Below are 24,227 nucleotides of genomic sequence, written 5' to 3' on the forward strand. Positions count from 1 at the left end.
AGATTTGATCTCCGTCCGCCACATTTTTTAGCGTTTATCATCTGCTCGTCGAATTATCTGTCCAATTTGTGGGTATCATGCTATTAGACAGAACAAGGATAGAACGGGTAGGGATGGAGCGGAAAAACTGGCAGGAGATGAGTTTCTGGTGTCAATATTTACGGCCCGGATCGCACTATCTGCTTATTTATTTTCGGTGTGGGCAGATCATTTTGCCTAGACGTTCAACAGGATATCTCTACAGAGTTTTATGGTCCCTGTTTCATCACTCAGGCCTCTGTTGTTTTCTGTGGCCGTGTTGGTTCTCTCAGACAGACCGTTGAATATTTTTTTCGGAGCTGGTGTTTTTACCACTATTGGTGCATGCACGGCTATCACTAGTTTCTTCAGTGGATCGGTGGTTTCTAAGTGGTTCTGTTTGGTGGTGCCGAAAGTGGTGGTTAAGCTGTTTGTAATCATCATGTCTAAGGTAAGCGGTCTGAGAGAGAGAGATAGAGAGAACGAGAGAGACAGAGAGAGAGACAGAGAGAGAGAGGGAGGGCAATAATCAGATAGACAGACTAGTTTCTTCAGTGGTTCAGTGGTGTCTATGTGGTTCTGTTTGGTGGTGCCGATAGTGTCCAAGGAAAGCGGTCCCAGAGAGAGAGAGAGAGAGAGAGAGAGAGGGGAGAGAGAGAGAGAGATAAGGTTTATAGATTTATTTTGAATCCTACGTAAGTATACATAATATTAAGCGCAGTGATCTCTTTTGCGCCCTATTCATGAGGAAAATAAGTCTATTGTCGTGAAATAAAACAGATTTGTAACGATCTCGTCTAAACAAGACCCTCAGATGTTACATGTACCTCTGACAATATGCACAAAACTAATCTATTCGCCCTATTCGGTCCCTTCAAATGTTCTCTCCGTAAATAGCCCCCGGATCGATATATTCAAGTCGTATATAGTTCATATCACAGTGAGGGGAAAAGACAACATTGTACACCTCTAACAGTTGGACGAATTATTGATGTCAAATATTTTATAACTAGAAACAACCTTTATATTTATTCGTGTAATGATCATTTTTTCCCTATATAGCACCCTCTCGCGACAAGCTGTTTCGCTCTTTAACATTGCTTATGGAAGTTGAGTGTACTTTCGTGCATGACGTCATAGCAATCAGCGCTGATTTAATACATGCATGGATCCTCTGTATTTTCAGCAATTATCTGGAATTAAATTCACGTATTTTGTTAATAATGTAAGGCACGCTAGATGGCGACATTTAATTATCAAAGTGGATCTGTACAATAGGCCCTCTATATTAAAAAAAAATTATAAAGTAAAGAGAGCTTAACCGAAGCAAGTCCTGCGTGACTGCTCTTTTTGACGTGCGCTGATACATTAAGGGGCAAACGCTCCCGAGTGACGTCGTCTCAAGCCTATCTCCGACAGAGATGGGACGTCCCCACATGTTACCTATATGAGATATGTAAATGCGAAGTTATTACCACTCGGTAGGGTCTACAGCTGCCTGATCAGCAGTTTTATCCGTCGCCGCCCCGAGTCACCAGGGGACAGGTTTGAATCTAATTATCAATTGTGTTAAGTGTCGATACATGGCCGTAGGCTATCGTCCCCAGTCTTTTTGGATACGTGGACCTTTGACCATTTTTGGACTATCGGTGTTCGTTGACATATCCGAACACCTGTTGCGGGAGATTTCGATATGCCGATGTAGAGATTAAAGTGTACAGATATGTTAATTATTGAAAAGGATATTCGAGACCGGTGCCGCAACTTGCCAAGAACTTGTGAATTTCGGATAAATTATGCAATATCTAATTACCATCTGGGGTTTAGATTTTGATTTTAATTAGATACTGTTCAATATATGTCTCCAACGACAGATTGTGAATTTGAATAAGAAAAGTAGCGCTAGCCGAATGTAAATTGTTCATTCAATTTTCAAAAAATTGGATGTAAAAAAAGGAACAGTCACCCGTGCCTAGAGAGAAAATTATAATCGTATTATCCCTAAACACAAACAGGCCTGGCGACCATATTACTGTGACTGCATCATTGTGCCAGAGTTCTACGGGATGAAAAGATGTAAAAATAAACTAGAGGCTTAGAAATGAAATCCATGGAAGTTTAAATGTAGTTTTACTAAGAATCGGATAGAGAAATCCTGTCTATATTATCAATATAAACTGAAGGCCGAAACATGTATTTCTGTGGAGGTAATTACGGCCAATGCAGGTCTACATTATTTGACGATAGCTAGTGTTGCATCGGATTGCAGACAATTTTGGAAATGGGGTCGTGTTGTTTTGGATTTTGTGTTGAGGAGGAGGATGAAGAGAAAGTGATCGTGAATAAAACTGAAGCAATGAATACGCCAAAGGTAAGGTCACTAAGATGTCTTAGAGTTACCTTAAGGACAAGGTAAAAGGTAAGGTCAAAAGGTCACAGAGATAAAAAGACACAGCTAAGCGTTATAAGTTAATTATTTAAAAGGTCACAAACGAGATCAGAGGGGTAGGGGTATGTGTGGAGAGAGAGAGAGAGAGAGAGAGAGAGAGAGAGAGAGAGAGAGAGGGGAGAGAGAGAGAGAATAAATTAATAAGATGAGAGAGATAGAGATCTGTATCGTTTTGGACATAAATAATACTAGGTCAGAGAGAACAGCGTTGATCAGGTCACACAAGGATATTGTTCGCTCAAAATAAATCGGGGGAGTTTTGTTTTATGCGTTCAACAACAGCTGTTTCATTATGTATTCAGATGAAATAAAGTACACCGAAACAGCCTGAGTGAATACATGAACTGGTTTATGAAAATCCAATGCGACAGTTTGGCTCTGTAGCGGACAGACGTGCACCCTCAGTGGCTGCCTCGAATGCTTATAGGTACAAGTGTACCAAACATCGTTCTCCCTGTGGACAATATTTATCTTTGTTGTGTTGTGTAGAAGAATAAATTCAGATTTTCCCTGGCATTATTTTGTATACTTTTGAAAAATACCAATGCCATGACACATATAATTATGTGTGTGTAATTTTTGGCCACCTCATCCTCAGATCATATTAGGACTGTGATTTTCGATCACGTCCGAAACGCACTTCTTCCTGATTGTCAAAAAAAACGTGGCTTAACAATGAGAGACATTGAAATAAGAATTCTTGAATTGTTTCTGTATTTTATGTACTTTTATACTGATGCAATAAGACGGTATGTTTTCAGCTTTCGTCATACGTTCAATGTTACATAACTGTGTCCAACTGTTGTGCTTATTGACGTTTAATGAGCTGTCATCGCCAACAGGTGCCCGTGTTGTATGACAGGATGTGCTAGTAATAATATAGCTAAAATGAGAAAGGTCCGTTTTATAGATTTTTAAACATGCATACACGTTGGTAGACCCGATATCGATGACGAAATGAATTTTGCTCGATAGAGGGTTAATTACCTACATGTTGGTATTCATGCAATGCACAAATGTATATGTCTTTATTTAAACAATAAAATGCTTTCTTATCGACTGTTTAATTTACATATGTTTTTAGACACAGATTAATGAATTGATTGTAAAGAATAACTAAAAGTAATTAAATTTATGTGAATATTCATCAGTATGTTGGATAATGGAAACATTTGGGAATTTGAGTCTTACATCATCATGACTATTTCGTGGGGTTCTTGATTTTTCTTGTTGAAGATTTCGACCGATCTATAAACTGGTTTGAGCTGGATCGTGTAGATTTTAGTCCTGTCAGTATCAACAGCGTTGTGAATTACAATCAGTTTTCTTAAGAAATAAAGTGAATGATACTCGGTAGATTAGATACATGTATATAAATATATCGGCCATTCTTACGCTTGATTTTCCATCCAGAGACTAAGTTGATATGCTAAATGAATCATCACGTCAAAACAGTGCAACGTGCGGCGCAATTTGTTTTATAGTTAGATAGTGAATGGCTCAGTAAATCTTTTGGGTAATAGTAAGGCCTTTTTTCAAAGTAAAGGCTTGTTCTGAATGTTTACGATTCATGCAGCATGTATTGAATAGAAACAAGATTGCACTGTTTATGGTTCTCACGGGACAGGCATTTTACGTAATTGATGTATTTCACCGAAGAAATTCCAGTCTAGGACGAGTCAACTTACATATTCATCTCGTCAAATTCGCCATCAAAAAGAGAGTGACTGCTGTCTGCATATAGAGACCGTTTTCTCCATCATTCAGCTACAAGTAAAACTCTAATAATCTCTGTAGATTTTCCGTATAGACTGTTTAGTATGCATTAGGTTACAGAAAAGTATTTTGGCAGACAATTGGCTTCAAGCGTTCAAAGGACCTAGATGTATCCGAACTTTATTGTCTTTCTTCAATCTTGTTATATTCAGCTATAAAAAAAAATCTGGTGTTTTTTGTGGTAATTAATACATTGTTGCATATATTCAAGCGTATTATATATACCCGAAAATTGTCTACCTCTTGAGCAGTCTGGACGACTTTCGCTTATAAAAAGATTCTGACCGGCAAATAGCTTAGAACGTTTAGATGACCTAGAAGAACCTGAAATTCTATTGTCTTGCTCGTATGTCATGAAAACCCCCGACTTTCGGTAATTAAAGTACAATGAATGGAGTTACTTTCTTACAATCGCTGGCTACGCAGCTGAAGGAATCAATATGTTCCTCCATTTCAGGGTGGCTAATGGATAGCGTGTTGCTCCAAATTAGCCATTATTATTGACGGCATTGGTTTTCTGGATGCGCTATTTCTTCGTGACTTTCGCAATGATCTTGCATGGAGTCTAAGATACGCATTTCAATACATCATAGCAAGAGCTGATCGGACCGATTTGGGACTTTAATGGAAGCCTCTTAGTGTGTTCTCTTAAATTAAATAGTCAATGGGGAGGGTTTCTAATGAAAAAAGAAGAAAATGATCTATTCACATACAAGGCGAGCGATACAGCAATTGTTGTCACTGCTTTTCTGCCACAGCTGAATATCGTAATAGACCGAGAGCCAGCTTTCTTCTCTTAGCCAACATTGTATGGTGACAGCTAGGGTTTTCAATAAAGCTTTACATTGGCGTAGGTTATTGAGCTTGCGTTTGAGGAATTGTTTTGCAATTGCTACAGCTTAGACCCTCGCCGCAAAGGGAGGAACTTTCCTTGAGATAAAGCTCAAGTAGCCTCTTGTCTGGCAAACCGATATGTTTGTATAATTAAAACAATTTTCTTCAAGTCAAGCTTTAAGATATAATTATAAGCACAAACTTTTTAAATTTATCTTAGGACTGTATTTTTAGGCGTTAAGGTACTAGATATACATGTATATACATGTAGTATATGCATAAGATGAATTTTGCAATGTTGCTCGTCGATTTTTTTCTACATTTAATTTAACCTTTGCCGGAACTAGAATATAGACTATACTAATGTCATATTTGAAACCTTAATGCGTGAACATTTATATGCCAAACTAGGTATAGGGCAATATTTACACAATTTTTTTTTTTACAGTAAGTCAGTTGTAAACTTTCGTGGCATATTATCGATGCTATCATGTTTCAGATCACATTTCAGATTAAATCAGTATGAATTATATTAGTGAAACAAAGGTGAAAAAGTGGGATAATTTGTGATTCCAACACATTTGGTGCAACACATTCATTTCTCTTGATAAGGAAACAACTCGCCCACGATTTTGTAGAAAAATAACACTTTTTGTAGTGAACTAGTTTTTCAACGGGCTACATATAGTTTAACGATATGATCAATATATTTTTCTATTGTTTTGATGTCGTTTATTCTTTGATACGGAGTCAATAATTTACAGACCCATGCTACATGTATTCATGCTGCATTTTATTAAAACGGCTAGAATTATAAAGCAGAGATACATCAACATGTAGGATTATATCGCATCGCGCCCCCCCCCCCCCCCAAATGTAACGTTTTCCCCAATACCCCGACCGTTTGTGATTTATCTCTACTACAGAATCAAGCAATGTGTACCAACACTCAAAAGCCCCTTTTGTTCTTAAAACATGAAGAAAAAACGATAGTTTTTTCGCTAGCAGGAAAGGTTCAAGTGTTTGCTCAACAATCTAGTCAATACTTTAGCTGGGAAAGGGGAATGGAAATGAATTGTTCTACTGTAGTATACGCCGTGAAATGCCTTTTGTTTGTTCTGAACCGATGAGATTGGCGGGAATATTGCGACTAGGGTCCTCGATCAATGGAGCTCACCCCCCGCTAGTGCCGGAGATATGATTTGTGGGGAATTAGTTTGTTCAGCAAGCCGTTTGTTTTTCATTAACGCTTAGAGGGAAAGGGGGGAGAGGGGACAGCTGAAATTGTTGTGTTGATAACATAAACTGTGGTTATGTATTTCCTCGAAATATTATTTTTTTCCTTATATTCAATCAAGAACAAAATAAAACTATCAAATAAAGAAAGCAGTTATCGATTATTTTTTGATTAGTTTTAAAAGAATTAAATTTTTAAAAAATAGGGACGACTTCTTCCTGGTCTTATAACATATTTCCCCACATTTTGTGATTAGAATTGGAAAAAAAAGATTGTCCCATGTTTATTAGTTGTTTACAGTATATTTGTCTATGAATTGATTATATTAATATCAATAAACAAACAATACTGCATTGATTTTTAAAAACATGTATTAAGTACACGATATTGTATACATATTTTTTTATTAATATCTAAAATTTGGAACAGTGACTCAACCGGCTGAGTAGACCATTATAAGAAAGATATTACATATTAGTTAAAAAAAAAGCTATCCCCTCCTTTTCGGCCGTTTCTCAATATAGCGCAGCCATTCATCTGCTAAATGACGGATCAAAAGTTGCAAGGCAGCAAGAAGTATGATCCCTTTTAAGCATAAGAAAATTAATTTATCCCACGTTCTGTTTTTTGGTAATCTACTTTGCGCATGAAAGAGTTTAATCCTACAGACTTGCAGATCAATTTATTGGAAATTGAAAGAGTTTTTTTGGAGGTAGAGATTCGCGAATCGAATTCGATTCTTGACGCACTAACCTAGTCATCTAAGCCTCAGTTTATTGGAGTCATCCAATTATATGACGTTCAAGGCCTGTTACAGCTCCGCTCGCCGTATAGCTTGCCGAAGTGTTATAACCGCCATAACTCACATTATTCCATTAATCGACAAAATTCGGAGAATTTTTAAGCGGCGGGACTTCTAAACGATGAAAAAAAATCATTTAATGCCTCGTTAATTACTAGAGGCAAACATTCATAAGTTGTATAACTGAAATTTAGATGGATTACTTGTCGGCAGACGATAATGAAAATCGGTACAAAACTCGTTCATTAGATTTATTGGCAAGATGTATTAAATATTCAAATATGTATAAATATTGGGACAACCCCGTCGCAAACACAAGATTACTGTTCGATGTTTTGTTATTGGTTTTTGTTTTGTTTAACACTCCGAAGGCTAGCAAACAATACATTTATATTGTACCGCCAATTAAGTATTGTGTGTTTATTGGCGGACTTCGGAATCCGGTAGACTTTGCTTTGTTTTACTAGACTTAGTACTTTTGTATTTACAAACTTACGGTGAAACGTTGAAAAGGCGAGAAAATCAATACCCTTGATCTGTTTTTGATAAAAAAAAATTACAATATTGATGTTTATATTAATAAATTCATTTTATCGGAGATTACCATCTATCAGAAACATATCAAACAATTGAAAAGTAGGCGTTAGCTCTTTTAGTCATTATCAGTGTTAGCTGGATGCCATTCTGAAGTATGCGAGCAATTCGGTTAACTATCATGGCGTAAACTAAAGTAGGCAAAAAAAAAAAAAAAAAAAAAAAAAAAAAAAAAAAAAAACCAACTTACATGTAACATCGTTAACTCGTAATAAACCATAACATTGCATGCTGGGCGATATTAAAGTTAGTTTTTACTTCATTCTAATGTTTCTATATCAAGGATAATTTCCTTGAGAAATATTTTGATTATCAAATAGGTATCGAGCGACATTTGAAGGTTAGATAAGATAAAAATCTAGATTTTTGGCAATCGACATGTTTTGTGTGTTGTACTCTCGTCGATATGCTTTAACAAAAGCTGTCAATTTGCGTGCCGTGTAAACATGTCGGGCACGCCGTAATTAAATTTTACATTATTTTCTCCCGACTTCTGAAAAGTTCACGATCAATATTCAATTATTATAGCTCTGCTTGTGATATTTACAAAGTCATCAGAAAACATCACTTCGATTGAAGATGAAAAATACATTGTGTTTACCGATTTCCGTAGGTTTCTGAACAAAATACATTTTCCGTGTAGGAGTAAGTCGGCGTACACCGTATTATCCGATGTAAAAGAACTTTTAAGATGTACGATTACCTCTCGAAAGAAGTAATTGTTCTCTTACTCTAAGTAGTAGTGGTACTTTCAGGCGTAAATTTGAATAAACGCGATCAGTTCCCTCCATCAGTGTGTTTATATCTGCATTCCCGTTGAGCGACTTCGTAAAAACAACAACTTCTGAATATACATGTATCGATTAAATTGAAGTATTATTATTATCAATTTTGATTTTGATTTGCCTTTTAATTTCGTGCTATATCGGTACTTAATCTTTAAGGCGTTTTTTTTTCACTTAAATTTAACACATTTACGCAATAAATGTACCAAAAAACTGTTCAAAAACTTAACGCACGTGTTTACAACTACGTACAACTACATACATGACGTGTACTCCCTTTTTTATAGACCAAACAAAACATGGGTTGCAGTTCTATATTAGATTTTAATTTATAGCATTAATTGCTTCTTCTTTTTATAAAAGCACTACCAATCTGCCTGCTCACAGTTATTCCCCTTGAGATCTTGTGCAAACGGCACATTGCTCTAAAACCATAATGTACTTTGTTATGCAATCGTTATTCAGATTTTTGTTTCATTCCCATTATAATCATAATGGTATCGAGATCACGCGCAGTCGATCTTTTGTGGATTTATTGCAGGTTTCTAATTTGATTCTCTTGCACTCTGGTTTTTTTATTTTATATGCAGCCCTTTCAATCATAATGGATAATGCAATACCGTATTTTGATTTAAAACTCAAGATGTGAGTGATCATTGTAACCTTTGTCATAGCAACGGGTATTTGTTAAACCGCGCTATTGTTTTGGGCGGATTTTTGTTTAGAATGTCGTGGATGAATTATCACGGACGTTAAGGAACAATATCCCCATCTATATGAAAAGATAAATCTCCTAGGCAAAAACATTATATTTACACACGATGACTACTTCTATTTGGTTTTTTTAAAGTAGTTTGTTGTTATCATACAGCAATAACAGAACATATGGTCAAAATCAATAAGTCAGCTGTATATTTTCAACGGTTAATTGTCGAACATTTGAGCAAGCTTCTCTATTTATGAAGCAGATGTGTCCTGGTGCATATGTTCTGAACTTTATCTTGTAATAAATTGTAATTTTAAAATTCAAGAAATAATAAATTAGTGTTTTTATCTAATTTCAGCCCCTCATGAAGAATGATTCTTCAAAATCCCAAAGTGCCGATGACGTCAACAATTCCTTATGGAAAGGAATGAGGAACATTGCGTTCACGTTAATGGAAAATGCGTCTCAAGACGCAGAGGCAATGGAAGCGTCGTCTTCAATTGACGTCACAGAGGGCGTCGATTGTAAACTGGGACGCCTACAAATAGGATTAAGCTATGACTTTCAGTCTTTGACCTTGACTTTAAAAGTGATACAGGCCACTGGTCTGGTGGCCAAAGACTTCACGGGTACAAGTGACCCATATGTGAAAATTCTACTTTTGCCTGATAAGAGACACAAACTTGTGACTAAAGTGAAAAAGAAAAACCTCAATCCGCGGTGGAATGAAAGCTTTTTGTTCGAAGGTTTGTATTAGAACGAAAAAATAATTCATTTTAACACAGCGAGGTCGAAACATCCGGGTTTTTAGAATAAACTTACAATTCGTTTTCTTGTTCTCTCCATCTATCTTTGACATGACTGTAAACTTTTGAAAAATATCACATGTTGCTATCATAATGACTTTATATTTTAACATCATACAGAATGTATCTCAAGCCCCAAAATTTAACTGAACGACGAATGTTCATATGAAATGTATGTTCCAGTAATCAAAGTACAACCATTCAAAATAGCTAGTACAACAATGACATATGCAATGACAATTTCAACCCTATCTTGACAGGTTGGCCTCACAATAAGTTATTAGAGAAGACGATATACCTACAAGTGATTGATTACGATCGGTTCAGTCGGGACGACCCGATCGGGGAGACCTACATACCACTGAACGAGGTGGACCTGTCCCAGTCGCCAATCATGTGGCGCTACTTACAACCGTGCAAAGACAGCAGGGTGAGGTCTCTAGGAGGTCTTAAGTGAATTGGTGATCTGGAGTTTATCATGCTCTTTGTGTATTTAATAGATTTAGAACTATTTTAACAAGAGCTTGGACTTTAGGTAGATTTGTCAAACATCAATATGACGTAAATCTGTCTATTTCATTGCTGGCCATTCAGCCATGGCTCTTTATAATAAACACGATTCGTCTGGCTTTTAAGTTAAGATTACTCAATCGATGTATATTTAGCTTGAAACCAGCGTCATTTTGAACTTGTTTTGACACAAGAAATGAATAGTTACATCCTACAGAAAGTCCAAGGTCTTGTTAAGCTGGCTCTTTATAATAACTCTTACTGATGTAACTTTTCTTCAAATGAAAGACAAGACAAATGAAAACGTTCATATGACTAGAATATGTTGCCATTAAAACAATTAGAAGTCTTTATGTTAAGATAAAACGGTTTCAGTCGTTTTTGTAATTTTAATTCAATGTGTTTTTCAAAATAATGTGAATCTTAATTTCAAAGGAGATTTTTTTATTCATGGACAAGTTTTCTTCTTCATTTTTCTGATTATTTGGATCTCTTATATACCGGTGATTAAATGTTATATAATCTGATGGATTGTTTGAACACACAGGGTAAACTGGGGGAGATTCTACTGTCATTAAGCTACCAGCCCGCCGTGGGGAGACTGAACATCATCGTCATGAAATGCAAAGATCTCAAAGCCAAAGACATCACCGGAGCCTCAGGTAATCAGCACTTCCGGTCATATTCAAACAGAGGCTCAAATCCAGAAATTTATTTTAAAAAATTTTTGTTGAGAGGAATATTGCAGTAATGCTCAAACAATTTGAAACTTAAGCATTCTTTATATCATGGTTTAAAACGTTTCTAATTAACAATCTACGAGCAAAACCCAAAACTTGAAGTCAGTAGTAAAATATCTTGTATATTTAATCTGCTGTGCAACAGTTGATATATTTTGATAATTTTAGACAACAGTTTAGATATTCTCGACACCATTCCTTACTCCCTCTAAACACACACAGTCTCCATAAAGATACCTGTGGGCAAGATCTTTGGATTGGGGGGGTTCATCGCTCTAGTCATTCTGTAAAAGTTAATCTATAATTTATGGTCCGTCTCCGAAAGGAAACCTTATACACCCTTTTAGTGCACACTACAGGACCCATGTGCGATCCTTGGTGCATCATTTTGACTGTCTGACCTTATATTAGGAAGTTCATTGAACGCACGGCTTTGTTAATGACGGTATTGATGTAATTTACTGTGCAAATTGCTCTTTTTTTTATATAAAAAGGTCATCTTTGTACATTTTTTAGACTCTGTGAAGGATAAACTGATATACCTGGACTCACTAAGAATTATAGATTTAATTCCAATTTTAATCATTCATAAAATGAATATATTTATCAAATGTTACATAGATAATGTGTTTCCATCAGTGAATAGCATTTCTTTTTCCCGTGTATTTCATCAGAGTCAAGACGGTGTACATTTTGACTTTAATCCAAGTTTGCTCTTTATCCTGGAGCCATAACGTATATATATATACCGTAATTCAGAAACACGGTGATAATGATTCGACAAATCTGTAACGTACATTCCTCTTGTCCCATGACATATTGTGTCTCAACACTTTGCTGCCTATACATGTATACTACTCACTGCATTAATGATGAGAAATGTTTGGTTCTGAATTCCAGTCTTACATTTGCTAAGAGATCCATACAAACACTCGACATCAGGTAGTTTCTGTTAGAGCGGAAATGCAATTAGTGGAATCGAAAATACTAATGTTTTGCTTTGTTAAGTTTTGGAAGCAGGTCTTTTACGTTTTCTTGCGGGGATCATTCTGTTTCGGGTTTTCTGTTAATTTATTGGCTCACACTTTTCTTAAGTTAAACAAGCTATTGCCTATCCAATGTAACAACAAACAGATATACATGTAGATGTAATCATAATTTTACCTGAGCAGATATATCCCACAATGATTACATGAAGTTGATTGTAGGTGTGTTAAAATAGGTGTGTTATAAGAACAGTTTTTTCTCTGAGAAATAGAAAATTGAAATACAATTCATCCCAATTTTATTCAAGTACAGACTTTTTCCACTCCATTTCCTGCTTAATATATTTTTTTTCGTTTATTCTTGCCATGAATCCTTATTGTTGACCAGCATTTTTAGATTCCTTTGAAACTTAAATTTTATCTAAAATTATATTCAATTTTTGTGAAGACATTATTATTTTAACAATAGATCTTGAACTGTTTTCCGACGTTAAAACCTACCGTTTGTCATTCTTGCGATATGAAATATAATTCAAAGTTTGCCATATCAATTTTTGCATGGGTACTTTTCTAAATATTGTATCATTATTGTATCTTGTCTTATTTTCAGATCCCTACGTTAAAATGTGGCTAAAGTTTGGCGCCACTAGAATGGAGAAGAAGAAGACGTCGATAAAAATGCGAACTCTAAACCCAGTGTATAACGAGTCGTTCTTTTTCGAGATTCCGTGGGACAAAATTCGGGAGGCTGCAATAGAAGTGATAGTAATGGACTTCGATAAAGTGGGCAGGAACGAAATGATCGGCAAAATCATTCTAAGCAGCAAGAGTGGGCCGCTAGAAACAAGACACTGGAATGACATGATCACCAAACCTCGCCAGCAGGTGGCGCAGTGGCATTTGCTTAAAGACTGATAACATTCTGGAAGTAGCCATTATTGTTAATTTCAATTCTTTTTTTTTGTAAAGTGCGATGTCTCCAAGAAAAGACAACTCTTGTACATTTTGTTAAGAATGATATTTATAAGATTATTTATTGGTGAATCTCAATGACATGAATATTTTTACAATTGGATTACCGTGACGATTTAAAATAATTAATTCTTTTAAAGGGTGTTTCTACTTTATGTATGTAAAATATAAAAATAGATAAATGTTCCAAAGGATTAACATTCACTCAATACTTTAAAAGAGTGTGATTGAATGGTATACATATTAAGTATACTTTGTATATGTACATGTATTCCATGTTTTTACACTAATCAAAGTTACTCATCTGCATTTATATTATGTTACGTAAAAATCCATGATGCGAAAAATGATCTTTATAAAAACAGGAAATAAATGTTGCTTTAAGACATGTCATAGTGATGTGTAAACCTAACTCTTTTTTCTGTTAGAATGGTTTTTATTGCATTTCATTAAAGTTCCAATTACTTTTACTGCCCCTGTGTTGAATGTCTTTGTCTCTCGTGGATTTGGTACTTCTTTAACATCAGTATGTACATATACACCTCCTTAATCACTTTTCAAACTTCTTGAAAAAAGCAGCACGGAAAATGGAGTAAAAAATATATGATTCCATGCTATTAAGCTTCTGAAAAGTTAAATTTAATCGATTTCAAATTGTTTAAAGAATGTTTTCTCAAACAGAGTATCGGGTAAAATGTACCTTATAAAGAAAGTGAGCTTTTAAGATGTAGGAATCTGAGCGCACAGGGAGAGTAAACAAAATCATCGATTATTTGTGCGCATTTTCAAAATATAATCGTTATTTTGTTTCTTTTTGACGTGGAATTGGTGAAATAAATATGTTTGAAATTGATAAGGTTTTATCAAAATATGGGCCCCGAATAAAGCAACACGACACAATATTTGTGCAAAATCCTCCTTATTTACAGCTGTTTTTAAATTTGTTGTCTCTGGGTCTTTACTCAATGAACCTAAAGCGTGTAAGGATTACATATTTCAACGTAAAATATACTGCATTTAAAAATAGATGAAAACATATTTACGTACTTTTTCAGTCTATATTGCAAGGAAATAAAGTCCACAGATATGGCACTGTTGTTATAAATTCTACTCTATACTACTTACCCGTATATAACAAGTCTCGCATCGCTCACTGAATTCGTATTAAAGAAGTGAACAAAATATACATTGTAGATAGGCGTCCGAACCGGGGGGGAGGGGGGGGGGCTTAGCCCCCCCCCCCCCACACTTTTTTGCCGAGTTATACCTAACCATTAGAAACATAGCATGATAGAGGGTTCAGCCCCCCCCCCCCCCCACTTTTTCTCGCAGGAAAGATTATTGTTCCTAAATTTACCTTGAAAGATTGAGAAGTTGGATTCAGAAGCATACTAGCCCCCCCCCCCCCCCCCCTCCCACGGATTAGGAATTTCATGATTTTGGAAAAAAAATTGAGTAAGTATTTTTCTTTCTTTTGGAAGTATAGGTATATAGGTATACCCCCCCCCCCCCCACCCACCCCCCCCCCCCCCCCCCGCGCGGATTAGGATTTCCATGAATTTGGAAATTACTTTTTTCTCAATATTTCTGAGGATTAGTCTAGCCCCCCCCCCCCCCCCCCCCCATATTGCTATATTGCTTTGCTGCTGTCTGTCGTTCCGTCGGTCTGTCTGTCGGTCGGTCGGTCGGTCGGTCTGTCGGTCCACCATCAGTTTCCGTTCATTTTCTTTGCAGAGGATGAACATATTGAAATGAAATTTGGTATACAAGTTTATCATGATAATATCTTGGTCAAGTTCGATACTGAGTACGATCGAACAATTTTCAACAGAGTGATGGTCCTTGGACTTGGAAAAAATTCCAGTTATTTGCAGTTTCCGCTCATTTTCTTCGCAAATAATGAACATATTGAAATGAAATTTGGTAAGAATGAGCAATTTTCGACAGAGTTATGGCTCTTGGACGTAGAAGAATTCCAGTTATCAGAGGGTGCACACATTGATATGGAATTTGGTATACAGGTTTATCGAAATAATATCTAGGTCAAGTTTGATTTTGGTATGAGAGAGCAACTTTCGACAGAGTTATACCCCTTGGACTTTAAAAACTTCCAAATATTTGCAGTTTCTGCTCATTTTCTTTGTGGATATTTCCAAGGGGGGAGGGGGGGGGGGGGCATAAGTGTTTTACAAACATCATTTGTTTTTTGTTCATTTAAACTACAGAATATATTTCAAGTTGTCCTCATTGATTAATATAATAGTATAGTCTATAAGTATAGTATAGTAATATAATATATAGTTTCTGTTTTTATTACTAGGCTACTTTAATATACAATATAAATATTGCATTAAATATATATGTACATACATCATTACATGTATTACATGTAGCATGTCCAATATAACTATTGATTGATTTACCCCTCACTGTCCTTTACAGAAAGAAAAAGTTGGATTATACAAGTACATGTACTTCCACTTTCAAGAAAGTAATACCTTGCAATATTTTCTGTTCGAACCTGTGCATATCGAGGTTCCAATCGATTCGTGTGAACAATTCCTTTAAACCTGCACTCACTTCCTTTCAACAGAAGAATTCATTTTTTGAATTGGAAGTATTTTCAACGGAATTTTTGTTTTCTTTAAAACCTGTAATTTAAGAATTTAAAAATAAAAGTATATACATTTGTACATTTTATTTTTTTCAGATAAAATATTAGTCTTCTTCAGACAGTTATCTATTTATGGTACACACTTACAAGAAACACATGCTGATACTTTATAAGGAATATCTTCTTACACTAAGGCATACTGTATTGTTGTGAATTTTGAATTTACTGAATGGCAGTAAAAGCAAAATCTATCACCACTGACGACAGATGTCATTTTATAAATTGTGTATGACAATACGCTTTAGGTCGCATTGATTATTATTTTATCGACATAAATTAAATATAGTGTGTCATAAATACGTTATACTAGTATTTAAATATAATACATAAAAATTATGTTTTTTCACGCCGATAGCAATTGAGCAACAAGACTTCTTTTTAAAGTCTCATAAGTTAAAATCACAAGTAAAACGTGAAATTATGTTTCCTTCTGTGACTTTATATATTTTTAACCTTCTCAATACAGCCTCAGTTTAATAAATTGTTGAATGGCAGTTACATTGTATAAACATGATAAGCTGTATGCACCCTTAGCTTTGATCCGCGGCTGAATACATACATGTATGCATGTGGCAACAAGAAGGTGTGACTGTCTTGATTCTTGATGTAAATAGATGTATCAAACGAATAATATGAAAGAAAAACCTTAAGATTATTTAGAATGGAGCAAGGTGTTTTACATTTTTTAAGACTGTTGGGGAGGAAAAAGGTGCATTTGAGGCAAAGTATTAACCTCCTTTAAACTTATGTTTATATCTAATATTTCAGCAATTATCAGAACAACCACATAACATGAGGTTTTCTTGAATATCATCTAAATCTATAAAAATTACATAAGCAAAAACAATCGGTAAGTACCAAATTGAAAAATGATTTTCCATGCACCAATATAGGAAATATAGGCAAAAAAAATCATTATAGTTTATACTCAATTCCTATGTATTGAAAGGAAAAGTGCACTTATGGGCCCCGGTAAAAAGTGAAAAAATGATTCAAATTAAGCATAATTTTATCTCACATCATCTATTGATATTGAAACAATAAGAATCAACAAGTTTTAGCGCTGAATTTGGTGTATATAAAAAAGAACGAAGCTTTACATCATGGTAGGGGTCAGCCGACATTCATTATTTTAAATAGCAAATTAAGGAATGACATTCAATTCAAAGCCTTTGTTTACTGTCAGCCTAATTGTGTACAAACTTGTGGAAAAGACAAAAGAAGCATTCATTATACATTGAAGAAAACTCCTTTGAAAATAAAAAGTTTGTACACGTACAACATTAGGCTAGTACCTAAAATATGAAAAATTTTAAATCAAAAAAATCAAAATTTCACAGCTATTACCTGCTCGACCATGTTTGAACCTACGTATGGAATAAATTATTAAAGTCACGTGGGTTTCATCGAGGCACTCTTGTCAAATGTGCTCGCTGTAAAACAATTAGACGTTTTAGATCGCTTCACATCGACTTTGTATGTTCAGGAATGTTTGTTTGATCACTTTTGAGATATGAAACTTCAAAGCTACCCGTATATTTGATTTTTTTTCAGACGTAGAATAATGCCAATAAAAAAATAAAAAATAATTCACCAAACGTGCATTTGATCCGCCAACAGAATTGTGTTGATTTATATGTCTCTCCCTCAGATTTGAATAGATATACATGTAATTCATGTAGGTTCGGTACGATATTTCCGGATTTAGATTATCTAGGCTATAGGCATTTAGAATAAATCATTTATTGTTTGAACTGTATACTAAATTTGGTATGTTAATCAGAAGTATTCAAAAAGGCTTAATTTTTACGGAAACAAACCAATTTGTTTGATATTTTCTACATTAAAACGGCACTGAAAAAGAGCCAATCTCCATAGCTTACGAGCACTTCCTTATTTAAAATCCAGTTCTAACAGTAGGTGTTTTGAGTCATTTCCGGTAATCTATTTCAAGCCAAGCCGTAATGGCAGTAGCTTAGAACGCAATAAATACAACTATTGTTTTGTCTAAAAGGAATAACTAGATAAAGAGAAGAAAAAAGAATGGCAGCTTTTTGCATCTTCAGAACATTATCAGGATATCTAGTTTCTAGTAAGTAATTTTAGAAAACTCTACCTTCGTTTTAGAAAACAATGTGAACTTATTTACAAGTATTTTTATTTTTACAAGCATATATAGCTATTTTCAGCAATGCCTGGACATAACACGATAAATGGATTTTTTGAAATAAACGAATACTCATAAAATGTATTAAAACACAGTGCAAATGATAAAATTATGAACTTTTTACTGACAAATTTTATTCTCAACTCCAACTATATAGCTGACAGATGATAATGACGAAGAAATTAGAGGGAAACAAACCAGCATACCATGTGAACAACTTTGTTAAGGCCACGATCAAAATTTAAAACAACTTTAAAACACCAAAGAAAATCGCCTGAACAAAGAAAGCAAACATCACATAAAACCAGGAAATAGGTATCATTATGGCATCTTCTTGTTCATCGACCGAAAAACGTAACTTCCAGTGCGTTACTGTGGCCAGTGTTGATTTAATAAAACTGCCTCTTAGAGACATTTTTGACAGTCATATCAAGCCTGTAGACCTTTATCATAAAATCCAATCATGTTCAACTCTAAAACTTCGTCCAGACCAACTAAAGATCTGCCTTATTCCACCACCAGGTGTTCCTGATTACAATACATTTGATATTACTTTGCTATACACACTTATTCGGAATTTATGTTCTTTACCGTGTCCAGCACAAGGTTGGGGTAAGGAACCTAAAACCAAGGATACACAAATAAGTGATGATATTGAGCGACTACGATTATTCAGAAACATCTACTATGCTCATGCAGAGTCTGCAGTGATTTCTAACGCTAAGTTTGAAGATATTTGGAAAAATTTAAAGTTAATTTTCAAGAGAATTCAACCAAAAACGGCATGCAGTATAGATTATGAAGAACAGTTGATACATATAGAACGCACAACATTTACAGATGACTATTTGACCACGTTTAGGGTCCTTTTAGAAGCTCTCGTGACGTTAGAAAAACAAACAGATAATAGAGGTATATCATACATTTATGTAAAGCATGGTTTTTAAGTAAACTTCTTTTTTGTAAATGTTTTTGTTTTTTAATTAGATGAACCAACCGTTAGTATTCGAGGTGAAAATGAAATAATATGGGGAGACACAGCTCATTTTGAAGCAGACGTGAAAAAAGCTGATTCCTCGTGTTGGTCAATTACATGGCATAGACGCAGAGGAGATAACATCAAATGTATAGACACAAGTGTGGAGAAGTACAGCGGTAGTACAAAAAGAAAACTTGTCATAAACGATGTATGTAAGGAGGATGAGGGAGAATATCAGGCTCTTCTCTCATTTGAGTCGAAAGGACCTGATCATAAATCAAGAAATACCATTCGTCTACATGTAATTGGAGGTATACTGGTTAATGAAATGATTATCAAGTTTTTCCAATTTTAGGAAGATATATAAAATACACAAATTACTGTACAGGTTGCAGGTATTTTTTTTTTTTTTTTTTATAAAAAATACAGTTCAAAGGAGCTCAAGACAACGACTGACAAAAATTAACATCGACGAGTTTTTCCCTGTTATCTGCTAGATTAACTAGAGACAATTTTTTTCTCATATCATGAACCTGCATATAGTTTGCGCACACGCACACACACACACACACACACGCACACACACACACACACACACGCACACACACACACACACACACACACACACACACGCACGCACACACACACACACACACACACACACACACACACACACACACACACACACACACACACACGCACACACACACACACACACACACACACACACACACACACACACACACACACACACACACACACACACGCACACACACACACACACACACACACACACACACACACACACGCACACACACACACACACACACACACACACGCACACGCACACACAATTGGCAAAAGAGTTTGTGATTATTACAAAATATTTCAAATTGACACACCGACTAGAAATTGATAAACAAGAATTGTGATTTTTTTCTTTTCCACTCTTGCTTGCTTTACAGACGTCCCTAGAGTAAGAATATTTGTGGATTCACCAGTTTGTTTTGGGTCTGAAACAATAATCAAGTCTGTAGTGTCATCAACACCGACACCTGAGAAAACAGAATGGCAGAAAAGCAAAGATGAAACTGATTTCCATTTGATCGGAAAAACTGATATTTACCTTGAAAGTAACGAAAACTTTAAAAATCCTTTTCTTTTGATATCTAAAACAACTTTTGCCGACAAGCTTTTCTATCGTCTATGGGTTTGGAATAGAGTTGGAAAGAGTGCCAGTAACACATTTTACCTAAATGTCACAGGAAGTACGGCTCTAATCTTGAATATTTTTTACATTTATTAAACTGCAAAAATTAACTCCAGATTCTGATTTTAAACCAGCTCAATTTTGTGCATATATATGCAAAGAATAACATTTATCAAATTCTTTACATAGGTCCTCCAAATATCACGACAAGTTTCGTAACAAACATCAAAAACAAATCAGTAAAACTGATGGGGGAAGTGTATTTCCTTGAAAATTCTCCTGGCATTCTTAAAACCTTTTGGACTAAAAATGGCGAGAAAATAAATATAAAAGAAAGTGGTGGGAAACTATCAGAATTGATCACTGACAATCCATCACTGACGATCACAGACGTTGGCCCTGATGATGCTGGCGAATACAAAGTAACTGCCGTCAACGCTGTAGGATCAACTACAAGTGAAGTCATCGTTCTAGGTATTTTAGTTATTTACATGATGATTGTAAGATGAATAATACTCTACAGGATTTACAATTAATACTAGAATGTTGAATTATATGTTTAACATGTACTGTGCCCGATTTTTAAAAAAATAATTTCTTTAACTACTCTTTAAAATTGAAATAAAAAAAACGACTTCATGACTGGATATTTAGATGAGCGGTAAAGGATGAATGATATTTACATATACGTGGCCTGAATTCTTTTTGTTGCAGCTAAGAGAAAAATGAGAACAATTTACCCTTTTTAAAAAACCAGTGAGTGGGTATTTAGAACGCTCGACATCTGAATTTTGTTCTTTTTGTCAAATTTCACTATAACTTTTATCACTGTCCCAAATTTTTTTGATGAAAAAAAAATCCCACACAATTGGTGAGGGTGGTTAAACCCCTCCCTAATTGTAACTAAAACATTGTTTAGGCATAAAGAAATAAAAATCTGAAGTTTAATTCATTTTTTTTTTTACAATATATAACATACATGTAAATAGCGGGGATAAATGACTGTGGCTTAAGATATCATGTTAATGTTTATGGGTCGACACCGTAACAAAACGTTCTTGAAAATTACAACCACAATTTGTCAAAGTAGTTATAATCGGAAAGAGTCCATTTTTGACTTATATAACAAGTCTTAATCAATGTCGCAAACGCAATACCAGAGACCTTTCACGGCAAACTCAACTTCTGCTTCAATTAGAATAGCCTGTCTCTATAATGTCAGAGGAAAATCAGTATGCAGTTGAATCTGATTCTGCGATAGAATTTCCTGAAAAAATAAGCAAACTCTAATTCAGCTTTCAATCGCTTTGTTTTCCAACCGCTCTGTGACTTCAACGGAAGTGGCACGATGTAAATGGTTTTAATTATAGCTACTTGAAAAAAAAGTTGGCTTTTTAAACTTGAAACAATGCATTTAAGAGTTTTTAACAATTTGAAGAATGCGTATTTTTTAACGCTGACAGCTAGCTCGTACTTTGGGTAGATTTCTGTTTAGTAATCCATATATGAATTATAATCAATTTTCATAAGAGACGGAGGGAATCATGCTCAGTGGACGTAGATATAAAGTGATCAACATTTATTACAAGGTATCCCTAGTGTATTCTCGGAAAGAGTCGAAGATGAGATAAATGGAGGCCGGCGGATAACTGTGACGATTACATCATTTCCAGCACCTTGTCAAATACGATGGAATGCAAAAAGTAAAGACGATGATACCTTCACACCGATCGATATCAATGCTGAAGAATACGATGGGACAACAGTGACGTTTCCCCATCCAGTGCTAGTTGTGAGACAAAGAGATCAACTTGAAAATAACTGCTACCAAATAGAAGTTACGAACTTCATTGGGAAAATCGTGCAAACTATTTCCGGTAGGAAACTATACTATATCCAACTAATAATTATATAAAAATTCTGCAAAAATGTCAACAATCCAACAACCTCTGCAATGTATAAAAACTCTTAAATCTCCGAAAATCGTGTTTGTATCACAGAGGTGGTTGGAAATTATATGGATGCATATGAATAATATGGATTGATATTGTTATATTTTTATTGCTTATCTAAAACTACAAATGTTAAGTGAAATGATGGAGACGAAAACTATGAGATGTGCGAAACTTACGTGTTTTTAACGCACTCTGAAAAAAGTATGCACTTTTAATTTTTTTTTCAATGTTCGTTAATAAGGGACCAAACCATCGCACTTTCAAAAATTCAAAGTGAATTTTTTGGAAGGTTTCAAAGTGCCTTGTAACATAGCCGTTTATACACAATCATAGATTTAACACAATTTTCTACTTTCCATATATTTTCTCCATTACATCTCATATAAATGAAGATAGTTTTGCCATAACTTTGTAAATTGGTAGATGTCATTGCGAATCATTTTAAACAAAATTCAACGTATGGAGAAAAGATAACCCCTTTAGGATAATTCTTTGAGGCTGAGAGTTAAAGAGCCTTAGATATATTGTCATGTTATCATTTAGCAGAATAGTTTGGTCACTCAAAAAATTATTAAAAAAAACAGATATATTTCTAATTTGTAATATCATATTACAATTTGAGTAATATGTCGATATTTTCATTATTCATAGGTAATAACAAACCAACCGTAAGAAAAAAAGGTAAGAGAACAAAGGCAAAAAAATTACGTTAACAAGGACAGTGTCATTGCCCTGAAATTATACTATGATTACAATCCAATCGTATCCTACAATATGTCCCGTATATCTTACACCCAACCTTGAAAAACCTAGCTACACTCCACCCTATAATGAAACACCTATCAAACCTTAAAAAACAAAATATTCTGTGTAGCTTGATTGTGCAGCATTTGTTTATTTCTTGCAATTAAGTGAATTGTGAGAGATTAATTAAAAAGTGGTGTACACCGAGTATTATCACAGTATTGTAAAGATGTTGTATTGAACTACAGTGTCTTCGAAGGGACCTAGATACGATTTGACTCAAAATTCTGAATTTTATGTTTTCATTTTTTTAATGCCCAGAGTGGTTAATATGGGTAATGTTATTGGTTCCTCAAAATTTGAAGGTAAAATTTTGAGTTACAAGCAAACTACAGAGTTTGAAATTCTTTGTTTTATAAACAAATTCTTTGTTTTGTAAACAAAGTTAGAGTCTTGTTATTATTTACAAATGTGTTTTATTGGTATAAGTTTCAATTATATGTTGCTTTCTTCTGTCGATAACATTATTTAAGAACACATTGAATCAGTTTTTCGTGTTTTCCACGAGTCATTTTGTCAAAGAAATTGTAATTCCTTACTTTTACTTTACATTATTTTTAAACAAAGATAAGACTCGAGCTTTGTATATTTAACAATTAATTCGTTCATCTGTACCTCTTTTATAGGTTCTAACATTCAAATTTGGTCAATCATTCAAAATGCTGAAGTAAACCATTTTATGCATGAAAAATAAGATTTTGATCTCAAATCGTGCCTAAATCCCTTTAAATGACGGTACATTTAAAAGAAAAACAAGTACATGTATTCAATTAAGAAAAATGCTTTGACGGTCACCTTGCTATGTATGATCCAGTCAGGGAGTCTCATGTTCGAATTTCAAGCTTCATTTTGGAGTCTTAAACCTTATCATGCAGAGACTTCTCTGATTGCTCTCCCTGCTTTTATTATTTAATGCTTGCAAACATCAGATCATGAAAGGGGGGGGGGGGGTTCAAGAGTTTGAGGAATCTCGGATTAACTAAAACCTAGATAGAAAAACCAAAAATTATAAACTTTGTTTTAAAAATTAGACCAGCAGGTCTTAAATTGTCTATGTTTTATGATGTTCACAATTTAATTTAACAAAACATATACGCTGTTTATTGCTTCAAATTATACAAACAATGCACATGAAATTAGAGTAGATTTTCTAAAATAGAACACATATTTAATTAAATATAGCCTAGTGAAAATTTACCCTGTATTTTTCAAGATTAGGTTAA

General features: G+C 34.7%; 2 protein-coding genes across 7 annotated transcripts in view; both read left to right on the top strand.

Annotated features, from left to right (window-relative positions):
- Positions 1-13,687, top strand: part of LOC128168801 (synaptotagmin-7-like) — an 83,794-nt gene extending 70,107 nt beyond the window's left edge. For 5 of the 6 annotated variants that reach the window (XM_052834966.1, XM_052834964.1, XM_052834965.1 and 2 more), the window contains 4 exons: positions 9,560-9,947; positions 10,268-10,437; positions 11,065-11,179; positions 12,854-13,687. In XM_052834966.1, coding sequence (XP_052690926.1) covers positions 9,560-9,947; positions 10,268-10,437; positions 11,065-11,179; positions 12,854-13,158 — 978 coding nt within the window. In that variant the 3' untranslated portion in view covers positions 13,159-13,687. Of the gene's footprint in view, positions 1-189; positions 470-9,559; positions 9,948-10,267; positions 10,438-11,064; positions 11,180-12,853 lie in introns of those variants that run through there. The other variant, XM_052834968.1, reaches the window with a different exon arrangement.
- Positions 13,688-17,843: 4,156 nt separating this feature from the next.
- LOC128168800 (muscle M-line assembly protein unc-89-like) lies at positions 17,844-22,122 on the top strand (the record flags this gene model as incomplete). The annotated part of the gene is made up of 6 exons (XM_052834962.1): positions 17,844-17,981; positions 18,214-18,968; positions 19,044-19,346; positions 20,001-20,303; positions 20,435-20,719; positions 21,835-22,122. Coding segments are annotated over exons 2-6 (1,768 nt in total), but the record flags the coding sequence as incomplete, so codon positions are not given.
- Between the last annotated feature and the right edge of the window lie 2,105 nt (positions 22,123-24,227).

Source organism: Crassostrea angulata, unplaced genomic scaffold (genome assembly GCF_025612915.1).
Source record: "Crassostrea angulata isolate pt1a10 unplaced genomic scaffold, ASM2561291v2 HiC_scaffold_52, whole genome shotgun sequence".
Classification (NCBI taxonomy): domain Eukaryota; kingdom Metazoa; phylum Mollusca; class Bivalvia; order Ostreida; family Ostreidae; genus Magallana; species Magallana angulata.